Source organism: Falco biarmicus, chromosome 1 (genome assembly GCF_023638135.1).
Source record: "Falco biarmicus isolate bFalBia1 chromosome 1, bFalBia1.pri, whole genome shotgun sequence".
NCBI lineage: Eukaryota > Metazoa > Chordata > Aves > Falconiformes > Falconidae > Falco > Falco biarmicus.
In genome coordinates, this window is record NC_079288.1 from 43,309,248 (window position 1) to 43,327,239 (window position 17,992).

Consider the following 17,992-nt stretch of genomic DNA (forward strand, 5'->3'; position numbering starts at 1 on the left):
AAAAGTAGCTTAGCAGCGAGACTTAGGGAAGCAGAACTAACAGCAAGGAACAGAAGAAGAGCATGTCAGAATTAATTCCCTTTTTCTACTATTTTTTAGTTACCTCTCACTGAGAATGCCAAGCCCTCTTTTGCAGAATTGTTCGTTGAGTGCCTTCTAGAGTGTAATTATGTGATACATACATTATGTAAGCTCACAGGAATTAAGTTCCATTGGTTTTTAGAGGTATCCAGACCCAGGGGGAGAGTGTATGAATAAAATCTAAAACCAGAGCATAATGCTGTGAAATCTGAAATAAGATTAAAAAAAAAATGCTGCAAAAATGTATCTGCAACTTCCCTGATTGTTACTAGTAACAGAATCTTCTAGGATAAGCATTATTGGCGTAGTTATGAGCTTTGTGACATGCCCATAAAAAGGCATCAGGTTGACAACACTTGAAAATTTGCCTGCATCTCCAAATACTACACTGGGGAGAATACCTGTTAGCTGACTATTACCGTCCTCCTCGCTGGAAGTGGAGTGTCAGCGGAGTAGTGTGTGTTGTGCTAACCCATCTCCTTGGAGTCAATTCAGAGGAAAAGTGACTTGACTCAGTATTTTTCTGGTCCACTTTTATTCCATACTTGGAACGAAGCAGGGACCAGTTTAGGCCTGAAAGTTGCAGCTCAATATTCACTCTTTCCAGATTGTAAAATTTTGGTCAATTTTTGGACAACTTATCTTACTTGATTCCACTGTTAAACCTAGTATTTCTACCTTAATTAAAGTTCTCTCAAGCTCAGCTAAAAAGTTCTTCATTTTTCCTAAAAGGGTTCACAACATACTGTAAAATAAGCAGAGGAAAGAAGTGTGTCTCTCACTTTAAGATCTCTATTGGGCTTGAAGCATAACAGAAAGAATTACTATTTTACCAGTGAGATACCTAGTGCAGAGCTACAATCGGTGGAGCCTCTGTTGATTCAGCATCACAATTTAACTCCATGTTTTGTAGACCACATTTGTAATGGAATAAATATGTAACTTTGCAGAACTGAGTTAGATATGATGGTAAACTCAGAGGAAATAATATGTTGTTTCTTTCAATTAGTGGAAAGGATAGAATTCAAGAAGTGCTGCTGCTGTGGATTGGATTGACAAGGGAGTATGTTTTATGTGACACTCATTGTTTCCAAGTGTTTGGAAGTGGACATTCTCACCAGCTCAAAACTCAGCATTTGTCTTAAGTACTTAGTCGCTGGTATCAGGTTTATACTATTGTTTTGTGATTTAAAAAATCAAGGTATTCCTCTAGGTTGTCTGTGTGATCATACAGCTGTACTATGCCCAGAAACACTAGGCATACCACTTACACTAGGTCATCTTGGAGTAACTGAGTTTACTACTATGCTTTAATGAAGACTTTACTGAAAGCTTAGTCAGGAGGGAGAGGTGGTCAGTGAGACTGGTATGCTTAAGTCATGACTATTTCTTTAGTCAGCAGCATGAAAGGGATTGGTGTGGTCAATACCACCTGTCCTTCAGCCATCTCCACTGCCCAGATGACCAAGTACTTTGTCAATTTTGCAAGCTTTTGAGGAAGACCAACATCCAGTCTCGGACAGGTGATCTAAATCTCTAGCAAGCTGTCAAGGAATTAGCTCAGTTTCTTTGTCCTGTTAGACTCTGAATTGCAGTTCCTTTTTAGCCTAAGCCCTTCTTAGTAAAATTAACCAGTTCTGTTCCACGTGAAAATTCAATAATAAAAAAAAAAAGTTGTGTGTACACTGTCTGATTTATATCACCTGTCAGGAGAACAGTGTATACATACTTTTGAAATCACATTGTCTTTTTTTTTTTTTTTTCTTTCTCTACAGATGGATAATGATCAGAATTCCAATACCTCAAAGCAGAGATATTCTGGGAAGGTCCATCTTTGCATTGCACGTTATAGGTAAAACCCCAGCTCATTACGTGTATAATATGTATTTGTAATATTCAACATTTAGTTTTGCTTCACTTTTATTCGTGCACTGAATTACTACCTGGAACCAATGTTATAGAAAGCAGACCTCTTTCCTGTTTGCACTGGCTGCAAAATAGTGCCATTTCCATGTGCTGTAATTGTCGAAGAAAGTTTAAGCTGTTTTACCAACCACTGTACTGCTAGCCTTCAATGTCTAAATGAGATGAGAATGTGCAGTCCTTTACTCCTACTTTATAGAGAATGTCTCAACCTGTTGTTATAAAGTCCTTTTTCATCAATGCAAGAAAGAGTTAAAAGTTCCTCACATCTTTGCTTTGCACACTAAAATTTCAGATACAGAGTACTGTCACGATAAAAATCTCTGCGACAAACAATTTCTTTCAGGATGGATATGGATTTCAATACTTTATAAGAAGGTTTTGTCTATGAGTAGCTTGTTTTAGCTGTAACTCCTTTCTTTTGTCTTTAACTTGTCTCTGTTGAAGTTACTAAACTTGTCATAAAGAACTGCCATATAAAACAAACAGAATATGGGGACTAGAAAAGACCCCCACAGCTGAGTTTGATTTAATTCACTTTAAAAAATAAGGAAGATTTTGCCCAGTATTTTCAAAGAGACCCAAGTGAAAAATGTGTAAGTAAATTCTACAGAAAAGGATGTGGTTTTAAGTGAATAGGTTGCATTTCATGGCAGCCTCTTGGTGATAGTTACAGTTCACAACAAGGTGACCTAGACTCAAATCAGAATACATGTTTCAGAAGGGAAGTAGAAAGATTGAACTGAGGAATTACCTTCCTGTGCAGCCTTAGAACTGTGCACCTTTTTCTGATTAGTACTCAGTTGTGTGGGGGTTGTAAGTGAACAAACGTGTTTTCCATCCATACTCCACTTGCAGTTACAACCCTTTTGATGGCCCAAATGAAAATCCAGAGGCAGAGCTACCCCTCACGGCAGGGAAGTACCTTTATGTGTATGGAGATATGGATGAAGATGGCTTTTATGAAGGTATTTATTTTTTTTAACCTGTGAATTCATGCTAATTGATGCAGATTCAAATCAGTTCATCTGTCAAACATGCTCCCAATTCTTTCCTTCATCTACCACCAAATAATTTTCTAAAATTACCCCTGTCATCATGTTAATTAACAGAGTTTCTGCACCAGCAAAGCTGCTCCTTACAGGCAAAACTAATTGTGAGATATTTTATATTGTCAGCTTTTCCCACTGGCAAGATTTAAGTTGACAAGAAAGCTTACTGGCAGTTCTGATTTTTTCCTTACTGAGCCTTTACATTCTCAAACTGTGAATGGTTTTTGTGTAGTTTTCACTTATATCTTCTTCCTTATCTTGTCCACTTGCAAGGCATTGACATGCAAAAGGAATTTTAATTGCATTGTTCTTTCTCGCCAGGGGAACTTCTAGATGGACAAAGAGGACTAGTCCCTTCAAATTTTGTGGATTTTGTTCAAGACAATGAGACCCGGTTATCAAGCACATTAAGCAGTGAACAAGATCAGAATTTTATCAACCATTCAGGTCCTACTTTGGAAGGAGATCTCTTGGAGATAAGTCCACCAAGTCATGTAGACTCTAGTGTAATCAGCAATGGTGCAGGGACTCTGGATGTGAACATTGATGAAATTGGAGAAGACATTGTGCCTTATCCTAGAAAAATCACCCTTATTAAACAACTAGCCAAAAGTGTCATTGTGGGCTGGGAGCCACCAGTAGTGCCACCCGGATGGGGAACCATTAGCAGCTACAATGTTCTGGTTGACAAAGAAGTACGGATGAACATAGCCTTGGGAAGTAGAACAAAAGCTCTTATAGAAAAGCTTAACATTTCTACTTGTACATACCGAATATCAATTCAGAGCATTACAAACAAGGGTAACTCAGATGAACTGCAGTGCACTTTGTTAGTTGGGAAGGACGTCGTAGTAGCCCCTTCTAATCTTAAAGTGGACAATATAACCCAGATTTCTGCTGAGCTGTCCTGGCTCCCTACAAATAGTAATTACAGTCATGTGATCTTTCTTAATGAAGAAGAATTTGACATTGTCAAGGCTGCTAGCTACAAGTACCAATTTTTTAATTTGAAGCCCAATATGGCCTACAAGGTGAAGGTCATGGCCAAGCCCCATCAGATGCCCTGGCAGCTTCCCTTGGAACAACGAGAAAAAAAGGAAGCCTTTGTGGAATTTTCTACATTGCCAGCAGGTTTGATATTTTTCTCCCTACCCCAAAACTCTCCAGTTAAGTTTCTCTGAAAATACTAGATAAATTAATCTAACCTTTAGGTTGATGCTGAAATCCCTGTCACTTTCATGAGCAGACTGAGGGTTGTTAGATTGCTTTATGGTATTTAAAATTAATTCCTGTCCTACATTATTCTCCTCTTTGTTCCTCAGTAAGGACTGAAGTATTTTGGGGAGATAAACTAGGGAAATCCATGCTTATCATCATCACAGATGACACACTAAATGTTTTATCAGATTAGTCTCCATTTGTATTAAATTTGTCGAGTTAGAGTTTTTCTGGTAGTAATTTATTTTTGTTGCTGTGAACAACACTGGGGAAAAAAGTTACTACTTTGGACATGTTATTTGTATGTTACTTGTGTGTCTTAAAGAGCTTTTTACAGGGATGATCCAGCCCTTTTCTGTAATGGAAAACAACACAGACATCTTAGAGGATCATGCAGTCATTTAGGGAATGTAAACACATTTTGGTTGCAAAGTTGTAATCACATTGTAAAATGTACATTTGTAAAGATAACAAATTGGTTGTGTTTTGGCAAGTCTTGAGGTTTTTTCCCACCTTGCTTTTACATTAGGAATATTGGTAAGTTATCAGTCATTTCCCAGTATTTAAGAACAGTGAAATGCTGAAAACTAGAGCAGAAATAATGTAGTGCATTTAAAGAATAATCTCATAATTTGGGGGAGGGGGAGTGGCACTACCTGAAAAATTTGAACATCCCTCCTTATAGATCCATCTAACCAAGGTCATCTAGTCAAGGACAAGTAGAAGATTCCTTTTATATTCAGAGTTTCAGAGCACCAAATGCCTCTGAAGCCAGGACAGTCAAGTACACGTGACTCCTGGCAAGTGAAATTTCAATAGCATGTACTGTGCTATGGCTTAATTGACTTCCTGCTGGGATTTGATTCTGGCAAAGGGGCAAGAAATAGTTCTGGTCTCTTCCTTGGTTTGCATGACATACATGTAAGGAGACATGCAGGACAGTAATGCTGCTTGAGTAGAGAGGGGGTTAAACCTGTATGTCTACAGGTTTTGATGCTGTAGATTTATAGTTTCAGTAAAAATGCCCTCAGCTCACGCATTTACTTGTTTGTCTTAAATTATTTCAGTGAGATAAATAGTAGTGCTATTATAGCATCTGCTAGGAGTGGGGAGCATTTTAAGCTTTGTGTATGTTCTGTGGGAGTCAGACTGCCTAGAATGTGGCTTGAACTTACTCAGATACGTTGACTTCTTTGTTATTTGGGAAAGCTCTTTCAAGTGAGGATTTTTCAAGCTGAACACTTAACATGCTGTATCTCCCTCTAGTTGCTGAAGTATGCTAAAGTAATAAATGGGCTGTTCTCTATTGAGGAGCTAAAATGCAGCAAAGCCTCTGCTTTTAGATCCAGAGATCCCAGAATCTTCCCTGGCACTACATTTCAAAGAGAGCATTTTTACGAAAGCCAGTGTTATATAGAAAAATAAAATAGCAACTGTTGAAGTGATTAGAAGCTGATGCTTCTGTTTCAAAAGTCATTGGAAACAGAGGGAAAAGGATGCCCATGAAGTCAAGAGTCAAGAATGGGAGTTACCGTCATAGTGTGGCATGTTTTTGTCTTGCAAATATTGCTGGCTTTAAGAAATCACGTCTCTTCTTCCAAACTACAGTTAAAAGAATAATAATACAGAAAGTGTCTTTAATGTGACTAATAGTGGTTTTTCTCTCAGACTAGATTATTTTCCCACCTTAAATGCCTTTAGTTGATATACATTGTAAGGAACATGTTTCAAAGGTTGTTTTAGAGTGTGCTGAGAGAACAATGGAGATATTCTGTATGAAGTGAATCTGTTGTTATTATGTTTCTCTAGAAGATGCATGCAGGTGAGTGATGTCCCATAAAGCTTTAGTTGTGAATGTCAGGTTTAGCAGACAGTGCAGTGAACTGCAGCATAACTGGTCACAGGCAGCTGCTAAAGTTTGTACTGACATTTTTCTAAGGGCTTCAGAAATTTTTACAAATTAATACATAGGCTTGCTTTACTTGAAGCTGAGAAGCTCTGCTCTTTCCTAGTTTATTCAGTGATATCCTTATGGAAAAGGATACCTCTGACCACTTACAGCAAAAAGGGAGTGGGGACCAGTGACTATTTAAAATTGTCACACTGATCAATCTCAGGAGTTTGTTAGGAATACATTAAGCAAAAATTAACATGAGATAACGGCTCTCATTTCAAAGCTAGAGAGAGCAGCTGCATAAAAGGTACAGGACAATTAGAGGTTGTGTTTTCATTTTTCTCTTTGCATAGATATATCATGTTTTACACGATTTATACTTTAAAACCCATTGCTTCCTATCAGACCAAAGCTGTGACAGCTTTTTAGTTGCTGAGCCATTGAACTCCTCTTCTTGGTACATCAAAGCATTAGAATTGCTTAAGTTAAAACAGAAGTCATTCTCTTCTGGGTGCTCTGGTCTAAAAATAGAAGTATTGACAGGGTCGGGACCAATGGGACTGTTACGGGTTTTGAGCTAATTTATGTAATAAATTCATGAAGACCAAACTGTAACAGAATTCTGAAACAAACATTTATGTTTATAACAAGACCATCAAAAGCTATGAGGAGTCATTTCCCATTGAATGATGGGGAGAAATAGAAACCATACTAAGCATTGCACATTACAGTTTATTAAAGCTCTCTCTGCTACAGCCTGTGAGGGTTGAGATAGAGTCAATGGGGGTTGTTTGGTTCTGGGAGAATGGAAGGAAGGTGACTTCAAACTGCAGGAGCAGATTAGTAATATTGTCATTGCCAAGATACTGGACTAGGTCAGATGCATTCTTTCTTGTAAGCTGAGGAGCTTTGCTGGATTGGGAGTGCTAGCTGTCAATAAAATAGGATGGTCAGGGAAGTTGAAATTTAATCCTAAATCAAAATCTGCATCTTGGCCAAGAATAGTATTAGTCAGTTTGCATACTTTGGCCTTGTAAGTTAGAAATACATTTTAGATGCAAGGGATGGTATTGGCAAAAATTTTATGTTGTGCCTCTACTGCCCTAAACATGACCATAATTTTATTTCCATGCTCACTAGAGGATGAAATTCAGTGACAGCAAACTACTGAAATGCACTGACAATTTGCCAGCATATCTGGAAGCTGAGGCTTCTGTGATATTTACACTTGTATCAGGATCTATTTTGTAGCAACGTGTGCACAGAGTTGAAATATTTTTGTACCTTTTTTGGTAGATGAACAGAACTATAGGTTGTGCTTAGGTCACTGGCAAAAGCAAACTCACAGCCACCAAGGTTTGTATTTTCCTGGCCATTACTCAGAGATGGCTACAGCTGAATCCTGCTTCTGAGATGTTTTAGCATGAAACACTTCTGAGGGTTTGACTGTTTAAATCAACACAACAGGATGCCTGAAATGCTCATGATCTAATAATGTCTATGATATTTTTACTTTGACTTTCTGTCCAAAGAAGAGCTATTTATAGTAGGGTAATAATGTCATTTAATTAAGCATGTATTTGGTGTGCTATTACACTGACATACTGTAAATGCCTTAAAAGGTTAGTTGGCAAATTTTTTCTTTAGTGCAAAGAAAAGACCAGTTGTCTTTTAAACCAGTGTGCTACTGTTTGAAAAGGTTAAGGTTTCACCTTGCAGTCCACATTGCACCTTAGTGTCAGTGTGCTTCTGGCCCATAAATCATGACTTGGAGCCACTGATCATCCAGAGAGACAAAATTTGAAAGTGATTTCTGAGTATGTAGTGTACATTCGGTGCAGAGATACATACCAAAAAGTCACTTGCTGTCAGCTGCAGCAGTTTTACACTAACAGTGCCACTCCTAGGCCTTTTTCTCCCTGCATTTTTCTGTTAACATCTTCTGCATTCAGAGTAAGTAGACTTATGCAGTCTGGAGGGATAAAAATATGTCCAGAGCAAGTTGCAAGTATAGACCATCTTGCAAAGAAATATGGCTTAGATAATGGCTGTAAGCTGAGGGTCAGTTCTTGGTGCTGTGACCTGCTGAGCCTGTGCTTCTGTTTTTACTTAATAACTGCAATAAGGATTTTTTGTCTTTAAAAAGAAAAGAAAAAAGAAAAAACACACACCAAAGTGCTTTGAGATCTGTAGTTTCCAACTTGCAGGTATATCAGTTGATGTACACACTTCTGATCTGAGGCTCAACAGTGACCAGTCTTGTCTTTCTTAGGTCCTCCAGCTCCACCTCAAGATGTTACTGTACGGGCTGGGTCTACCCCAGCAACCATACAGGTGTCCTGGAAACCACCAACTCTGACAGCAACAGGGACCTCCCATGGCGCCAATGTCACAGGCTATGGTGTTTATGTGAAAGGTCAACGGGTGAGTTCTCCTCCAGCGTTAATGTAACCATCTAAATTAGGTGAATTTCAACAAACAGGTAAAGGCAACAATAAACATTTCACAGCACTTGAATGTGTGCAAGGTTTTCTCAGTTTTCAGTAGAACCTGCTCTTTTGTTTGTTTATAAGGTGTTCTTGAGCTACCTTTCTATAAGCACTTAAGCTTTTGGACAAATGGAATGATAAGGATGAAAGACAACTGGTGCTAATTGGTGTGGAACTCTAATGTGGGCTCTTGCAGCCCACTGTGTTGACAATAATTCACTCCATGTTCAGATTTCAAAGGTTGAACTTTAGTGGGGTTGAGGGATGGGAAATAGATGTCTTCATGCTTATAAGTTGTTTGTGTACTCAGGTGGCGGAGGTGGTCTTCCCAACAGCAGAGAACACAATGGTGGAGCTAATGAGTCTAAGGAGTCTGGAAGCAAAGGAAGTTACAGTTCGAACGCTCTCTGCACAAGGGGAATCAGTGGACTCTTCTGTTGCTGCCATTCCATGTGACCTACTGGTGCCTCCAACCCCTCACCCCAGAACTGCTCCCAAATCTAAGCCATTAGCAAGTGCCGGAGCCCCAGAAACCAAAGAAGAACATTTAGGTCCGCATTTAAAAATGGATGAGTCATGGGAGCAGACTCGTTCAGTATCCCCTGTTCATGTACACACGCTTGAGCCACCTGCTCCTAACTTTCACAGCCCACTTCAGGGGAGGAGGTCTCCATCGCCTAACCGAATACTCCCTCAACCTCAAGGCACACCTGTCCCAAATACTGTTGCAAAAGCCATGGCAAGAGAAGCTGCACAACGAGTTGCAGAAAGCAGCAGGGTAAAGACAGACTTTTTCTTAAGGCTTCTTTGGGCTGGCTTTATTCATTGTGGCACTTTGCTTCAAGGATATTTTTTTTCATCGTATGCTTTAAGGAGCAGCTAATCGTTCTTAAATACCTGAAGATCCATAGTTTAAGAAGCAGCAGTGTGGTAAAATTCTGTGCCATTTTCCACAAATATGCTTGTAACCATAAAGAGCATTGATCAGCCTTTGATCAGCATAGAAATCCTATAACATCACTAGAAATGTTGTCTCCAAAAATGCAGAGCCTTACTTCTGAAAAAAAAAAAAAAATATATCAGTAATCATCAAAGTTTGTGCTTGGATCCTGCAGGAGTCAAAAGGGAGCCTTGTGCCTATGTGAGAAGAGTCAACCAAGTACCTCAAGTACTTTGAAAGAGATCAAAACAAGAAATGACAGTTTAAAAATGGGTCCAGAAATAGGCAGACAGACAAAAAGTCTTGGACAGACTTACTGTGAGAGCTAATCTTTTTTGACAGTTTACACAATGAGGGCAGAGTCTCATTTTGATAAGGGAATCTAACTAGCAGTCAGATAAGAAACATGTTTGTGTTCTAAAACCGTCTGCTTTTTCAAAATAGCAAATAACAGTTTAGATGCACGTAAAGCACTATTTTGTATGCTGTCATGGATATACAGGCAATTTTACATACTTGCCCTTCAAGAGTGCCCAGTGCTACATCTTCCACAGATATTTACAACAGCTTCCACATAGCTGCCATGTAAAAGCTTTTCATTGCAGCTCCTTTTGTAGTTGCTAGAAGCATTACTGCCCAAAAGAGACTCCCTTGTTTTGAGACCATTACGACCCATGGCTGCTGTAGGGACTCAGATATTTGCAGTTAATTTAAATCCTGTATTTGAGGCACTTGGGTCAGTATAGCTGATGTGCATGCATCCTGACAACGTGCTCTGGTTTTCCTACCCCAGCATACAATGTTTAAATACTCTCAGTGCCCTGGGCAGTTACTTTCTCATCACAAGCTGCTCACAACTGGATATTACTTGTTTTCAAGATCTGGTGTCACTTTTTTCGTACATTCTTTTGGTCCTTCATCTGGCAGAGTTGTTACGTCCGGTCTTTGGTCTCCCATCATATCTCCAAAATAACTCCATAAACTTTGGTAGTTCATACCTGTCTTAACAGCCCCAACTTATTGACTGCCCCTGTTTTGGGACAGAATGGAGCCAGAATAATTCTGGATCGATAAGGTCTGCTAAAAATATATATATGCATCTATACATTTTTTCCCTTTGTTTATAAATAAAGCAAACTGGAATAAATGTAGTAGAGGGAGAAAAGGCAATTAGTTTCTTTGGTAATCTGTGGTGAAAGTTGATATAGCAACCATATAGGGAAAGAGAATCAAAATACTCAGGTTTTGAAAATTGCTGATTTAACATGTACTGAGCCATGTTTAATTAAGTTAATTTTTGTGATGCTTGAAATGTTTAATTCAGAGATCTAGACAGAAATTTACAGATGGATTCACTCTAAATCAGATTGTTCTAATATTTGTCATGGTTAGTCCCCAGTACTAGAAATTGTTCTCTTGCAGTAGGCTGCTGCAGAAGAAGCTATGTGTCGTCTTTCTGCCCTTTGTCCAGCCTGTTAGATGGCTGATGGTTACTGTTGTGAGAGTAAGCAGCAGGGTTCAGTAGCTGAGGGTAAGAGTCACCTCAGAGCAGAGGAAGAGCATGATATCTCATTCTGTAGCTTTTTTTTTCTACTGAGGTTAAAAAATGCTGTAGTGGCTAGGTCATCCACTAACCATCTGCCAAGGAGAAAGTAGTGTCTTTGTTAGCAGCCTCTGACTGTAGAATACTGAGAATTTTGACCTAAGTGGTACTTAGGGAAGAAAAATAGGAGCTGAGTTGATGGTCACATAAAAGCATATCGTTTTTTATGAACGAGAGTAATATGACGAGCAAAAAATTCTTGATAAGTTAAAAGGTTACAGTCGGGGAAACTAACATTGCTTTAAACCATGAGTATATTTAATGTTTTGTTCTTGTCTTATATTTGCTATTTCTTCCATTGGTTGCAGGAACAAGCCTGCTTCACAGTTTTCCATTTTTTGTTGCTTTTCTAGATGGAGAGGAGGAGTATTTTTAGCGAAAGGAGTAATGCAGCCCAGTATGCTAACTCAGATGATGAAGAAGACGGCTATGATTCTCCTAATGTCAAAAGAAGAGGGGCTTCAGTTGATGATTTCCTGAAAGGGTCAGAACTTGGAAAGCAAGTGAGTAGCCTGGTCTTGTTGTGTCAGGTGTCCAACATGAAACAAGTGTTTTATGAAGCTCAGCAGGTTATCAAGGTCACCATCTGATTATTGTAGCCATGTTGGTAAACTATACAGACAAGCAGCTGAATTGTGGGGAAGTAGGTGAATGTCCTGTTACTGGAGCGTAACACTGCCGAATTGTAACCGAATGCTTGGCTGTAGATACACATCTTCGATATTTATCCCATGCAGCAGTCTTAAGCACTGGAAACTGAGAAAACTGAAGATGAAAAAATTGAAATGGAAAATGTGATTGGAATGTCGTGTTTGGGCTCTGGGCTTTTTCTATATGATGTCTTGCTACTGCATGTGAAAACATGCTGTGAAAAAAGGGGAAGGGGGAAGGATTTTTGTGTTCCATAAAAGCCATAACCTGTAATCTTAATTAGCAGAAAACCAACACCATATATACTTGGCCTGCTGTAATTAACAGAAAGATGTCGCCAGAAGAATTTTGCACATCTGCACAGCTTTTGGTCTGATCCCACTGCAAACAAATGTAAAGTAATATACATCTCTCTTGAAAGTAATGTAACAAATTCTGGCAAAGAGGTATTTTCTGTCTTAGCGTGGTCAAATTGTTAGCCAAATATCTGACCTCCCATGTTGAAGAGTCCAAGCCATGGCATTCTTTCTCATACCAGTTCTGAGACTTTCTAAAATTTTAGTTTTGTTTGTTATAGAATTTCAAGCATTTATAAATGTATATACATTGCTCCAGATTTCCAGTGTTGTAATATTCATAATTGGTTCCATATTCACATACAGTGGTTCCCAATTTTAGAGTACAGGTAATCATGCTGGGCTTACAAAATGTGCTTGTGGGAGAGATGCATCTGTGCCTCTGTATACAAATAAAATTATTCTGGACACAGGGAGACCAAGATTTTCTAATAGGACCAGTCATCTTATTAAGAAGGCCCAGTGTAAAAAGTTTAGTGTTTATAAGAGACCATATATTGATTCTTCAAATATTTTACTGCAATCTGACAGTAGAACATAGACATACGTTTTCCTCTTCCAAGTAGTTGGAAACTTACAGGAACTTGAAATATTTGGACTTGTTTAAAAAGACAATTAAGGTTTTATCCAATCTATTCCTACAGTGTTTAAGAGAATGAAAGCTTCAAATTCCATCAGCTAGCTACATCATACAATGATGGTAACATCCTGCAAGAATTAAATACTGATCACTTTTAAATTGCAATGTGATGTAACAAACAGCTGTGAAGAACAGATGATATGTGTGTTATCCTGGAGCTTTTACAATTTGGTTAGCAAGTCCACTGATGTACGAAGGACCTCTATAAATCAAGGGAATTTAGTCAAGACTGAAACTAGATTTGGTGCCCTGAATGCAAACATCGGTTTTTGTATCACCTATAGGATTAAGATTGGATTTCTTGAATTGGGAGCACAAATGGGCAAAAAACCTTGTATGATCTCTCCACTGGAGCAGAGCAGCAAGCCACATGATGTAATTTATATGCGGTTATTAGTCTGATATTCAAACCTAGGAAATAATCTAGTCCTCATTGGTGTTACACAAGGATTTTTCAGCTTTACAGTCAGTAAAGGTTTTTCTTTCTCACTCTGTCAATTAGCCTCACTATTGCCATGGTGAAGAGTACCATACAGAAAGCAGCAGAGGATCTGACTTGTCTGATATTATGGAAGAAGATGAGGAAGAGCTGTACTCCGAAATGCAGCTGGAGGATGGGGGAAGGCGCAGAGTCAGTGTGACTTCACACAATGCACTTAAGGTAAATTTGCCTGCAGAGAAACCTTAGGAGTACCTCCATGTTTTGATTCTTCCTTTAAATCATTTCTTTTTGTCAATTAATGGATTTGCAGACCATTGAAAATCTCTGTTGTATAGACCTAGAACCGGGGTGAACCCTGTTTATGATGTCAAGGCCACTTTAATACATTTATTCCTTTTTTTTTTTTTTTTTTTTTTTGCATTATTCTGTAATTCTGTAGCTCATCTTTTCACTAATTGACTCTTTTCCCGTATGTAATTTTTGAAGTTGCAATTTCTGTTCTATATCTGGGGACCTTTCCCATCTCGATACGACAATATACTACATGTGCTTCTAAGCAAGGAGATTCATGTAAGCATACATACATATAGAAGAAAAACAACTTAGTTTTTCCATGTCTGAGTAATTTGTCCCTTTTTCCAGTGCTGGTCCCATCTCTTCCACAGATTTTAAAGCATGCTTGTAAAAAAGGGAGTTGGGTTAGCTTTGTTTGATAAATAAGTTATCAGAAATCCTTGTGCTCTGATTATTAAGGAATCACCAGAGACAGCAGGAAATGCCTATCAGAAATATTGCTTTAACACTGCACAGAAATATTAATTGCGAAAGACAACTTTAGTATAACAATTGAGAGTATATACGTAGAGTGTTGAACCTACCTATTACAGAACATGTATTTCTGAGAGTATATTTGTACATGTAAATTGTATTTGCTTTTTATGTGTCTAGCAATTATGCTAAATTGTGTTTTTCTTAGAAAGCTGAATAACTTGAATGATAGGGAAACTCACAGGTTGATTTTTTTCTTCCAATATGCTGTTCTTTAAAAAACCAGTATTATTATTTTTCTCATGCATACAAGAATTTTAACCATTCTTGTAACTGTTTTTATGTACTATAAGTTCAATCCTTTTATTCTGATACTATCTGGAATGAGACAGGTACTTTTTCAAAAGAAACGATAATCAGGTTTTCTATTATTCTGCTAACATAAAGGTTGAAGCCAAAATCCTTCTGCATGCTGCTTCTGTCCCTTTCCTCTAGGAAAAAGTCAATTATGGCTAGACTGTTCATGTTCTTTCTGCATCAGAAAGTATTTTTACTTACTGGTTTTAAATTAATATTGCCAGTGTTAATATTTCAAAAGAAAGATCCAGACCCTTAATTGGTGTGGTAAATCATTTTATACTTGTTAAAGTCTGCAGGCATACTTCTCTTGATGCAGTAGTGTATAATGAAGGGTACAGTTGGTTGACTCATTCTGCAGAAGTAGCATTCAGTATATGAGTACTTCCTGGAGAAGGGACTCCTGGATGTCTGAGTCTATTTGGAGAATATGGCCCACCATGCTGATAAGTTTTCTGATATAAAATGCAGATCAGACTCTACTCCAGAAATGCTTGTTAATTTTCCCCTTTTGCTAGATCCAGTTTCACTTTGCAATATCAGTAATTAACAAAACAATGAAAAACATGCTTACTGAATTTTCCATAATGTAATCAGATTCCTTTTCCTCTTGTAATCTGAAAGTATGCCAACCATGGCCTTGCAGCTGTAATTGAGCATTCTCTCCTGAGTTAATACATGCCCCCAAGTAACAAGAAAACATTTTGCATGCAGATACATATTTGCTTTATTGGGAGATTATTATTCCCTCCAGTCATTCCCTAAAACAAAGGCTGATGTGGGTGATCAAGGGAAGGTTCGACTCACTTACCTGTTCTGAGCATTCTGAAATGTGGGATATTTGAGCTCAAATCAAAACTATCCTTGTTCATATTTATTGACTTTTTTCTACTTTTATGGCAGCGTGTCTCAAAAGTTTTGTAAGTGTGATACACATTTTAAAAAGAATGAAAATAGGTGAAACAAAGTCATAAAGTAACTTAGTTCTTAATGCCTAGAAGGGGAAGATACCCAAACCCCAGTTAAGTTGAACATGCTCAGAGAGAGGGGTATTGATGAAGTCTCCAAGATGATCCTGTCATCATTTATGGGTGCTGTTGTGTCCAGAGACCTGCCTGATCTGGGCAGTGAGTAAAGTACAAGGAGAGGTGATCTCCATGATGTAGAATCTATAAACCATGTCAGTCAAAAACAACACCTCCTGCATCATTATTCTTTTGTATCTTCTGAGTCCAACAAAGACTGCATAGGATTCTTTTGTCACACCAACAATTGTTTTGTGTAATTGTAATAGAAAAATTAAAAAATGTATCTATCATGTTCAGAATATTTGTTTTATCCAGGCTGGGATATTTTTTACCTACTTTTGGTATAAACAGAGACTTTTACTTCTGTTAACAGGCCAATGCTCAAATATTGGTTTTATCAAGCAGGTATGAGATTATGATGAGAGATTTGATGACAGTGCAGACCAAATGACATCAGAGAGCAACCTGCTTCTCAGGGTTCTTTCCATGGAAGCCAAGCTTTAAAAATGGTGCAGTTTAACTGTTTTACAAAGGAAGCTGGAACTCCTTTAATGGTGTCTGCAGAGTAGCTCTCCTCTGGCAGGAGATGAAGGAGTATTTGCTACGTATAGGATGCTTTAACAGATGCAAAGCAAGAAAGCTTGCTAGAACAGAAATTTCATTTTCAGATACGGGTTCTAGTTACAAAGAAACACTAAATAGAAATTTGGCATGGGGCAAGGGACATACTAAGCATTAGTGCTGTGTTTTAGTGCCATTCTCATTTACCATGCTGGAACCTGTATGCAGCTTTTATTGCTTTGTTTTAAATGCATGGGTTTATTCTTGTTCAGAGCATCACTCAGTTGTTTGTACTGACCTCTCATGTTGTATCTGACACCCAGCAACTTCTTAATCATGTCCTTATTTTTCACAGATTCTCATTCAAAGCATGACATCCTTTTCACTAAATGAGCTGCATGTCTTATGTTTGCCATTTCTCTAAAACTAATTCTGTCTTTATTTTTCTTTTCTTCTCCCTTTTCCCTCCCATTTTATTTTTGTCACACACTATTTGTTCCCTGTCTGGTTTTTAACATTACATAATCTTAAGGAGTGCGATAAGAATAAGACCACTGAAGCCACTTTTTTGGAACAGCCTGACTTTTCACAGCAGATACATCACAGTAAAAAGCTTTTCAGTATTCCAGAAGTAGCTGAAGAGGATGGTGAATACTCTGAACTGCTGTACAAGCAGGGTTTAGGTATGCCCTATAAAAAGAATCCCACTATAGCTAGAGACTCTAGACCACCTAGGCCCTACAATCAAGACCAGCAGCACAACTTCTGGTACCCAGCCAAGCACAGAATTTCAGGCATGGAGGATTTTGCTGCAGACGACAAAGGATGTAAATATAGCCGATCCTTATCGAGAAGCCCAGACAGTGGACTAGACTGTGGAAGTGAAGAAGAAGAATCTCGTTTTAATTTCAGATATACTTGCGATTCAGTTTCTGCCAACGTTGCATCTAGCTGTTGTGCAGAGACTGCTAACTGTTCCTGTAGGAAAAGCATGAGGCCATTGCTTGCTCGCAGGAAAACTTTAACCAGACAAACCAGCATCGAAGAAGATTTTGGTGACCTGGCTCCTTCCTTTGTAGACCTCAGGAGTGAGCAGGTCAAGCCCAGTTATGAGAAAAAGTATGAGACTCAGAAATGTAGTAAAACAGATCATTTATCTAATGAAGATGTTCAGGGAGGCTGGAAGACCGACTTAAAAATGGCTGACTCTAGGGCAGCTGGTCTACTTGCAAAGCCATCCCACAGAGATGCAGAAGACTCTCTGGTGTGTGAAATAAATCTTCCTTCTAACATCTGCTTGCCAAATCAGTCTGTTTTCTTTAGTTCGTTCTTTTTTGTTCTTTCTTTCCCCCCCCCCCCCCCCCAAATTAATTTTTAGAGTCCATCGTTTGGACTTATCTGCTACATTTTCCCCTTTTTATTTTAATCTCCCCATTCATTTTTGTATCTTATTCTGCATTTTCCTTTACAGTCCTCTTTTGTATCATGCTGAAATCAGTTTAATTTGCTTTACAATGTTTTTCCCACAGAATAAATTACAATAATGGCTGCTTTTATTAAAGGACAACTGAATCTAAATTTTAATTAAGGGTTAGCTGAACTATAATTTTTCCAAAAGATTGTTTTTATTTATTTCGCCCATCTAAATGTTGCATTTTAAAAAAAGCTGCATTTTAAATGGAAAACTATTTCATCAATATTTTTTTAAATTATTACTATTAATGTCAAAGAATTCATTTCATCACATTGTTTTTATTCACCTCATTCCCAGAATTTTCAGGATAAGCTCTTTATCATGAAACATCTCCGGACAAGAATCAAGATTCTCCCTCAGTGTGACAGTGACCCAGATTTATGGAGTCACAGGTTTCATCATATTTCCATTTTCTACCTTATCTTTGCACTGTCACTACTTTGCCTTCCTTTTTAGACCATCTCTTCTTGCCTTTGAAGTTGCAGACTGCATCTCTGCATGAGAATGCAGGCAAA

The 17,992-nt window shown here is 38.2% G+C and overlaps 1 protein-coding gene across 3 annotated transcripts in view; it reads left to right on the top strand.

The window, feature by feature from the left end:
• The window catches only part of RIMBP2 (RIMS binding protein 2), a 162,487-nt gene that overhangs the window by 123,809 nt on the left and 20,686 nt on the right, over positions 1 to 17,992 (top strand). For 2 of the 3 annotated variants that reach the window (XR_008822502.1, XM_056342813.1), the window contains 7 exons: positions 1,857 to 1,933; positions 2,863 to 2,972; positions 3,378 to 4,187; positions 8,441 to 8,592; positions 8,968 to 9,435; positions 11,554 to 11,703; positions 13,350 to 13,508. Coding sequence is in view for 2 of the 3 variants with exons in the window: in XM_056342813.1 (XP_056198788.1) it covers positions 1,857 to 1,933; positions 2,863 to 2,972; positions 3,378 to 4,187; positions 8,441 to 8,592; positions 8,968 to 9,435; positions 11,554 to 11,703; positions 13,350 to 13,508 (1,926 nt within the window). In the remaining variant the exon portion in view is untranslated. Of the gene's footprint in view, positions 1 to 1,856; positions 1,934 to 2,862; positions 2,973 to 3,377; positions 4,188 to 8,440; positions 8,593 to 8,967; positions 9,436 to 11,553; positions 11,704 to 13,349; positions 13,509 to 16,535; positions 17,268 to 17,992 lie in introns of all 3 variants that reach the window. The other variant, XM_056342805.1, reaches the window with a different exon arrangement.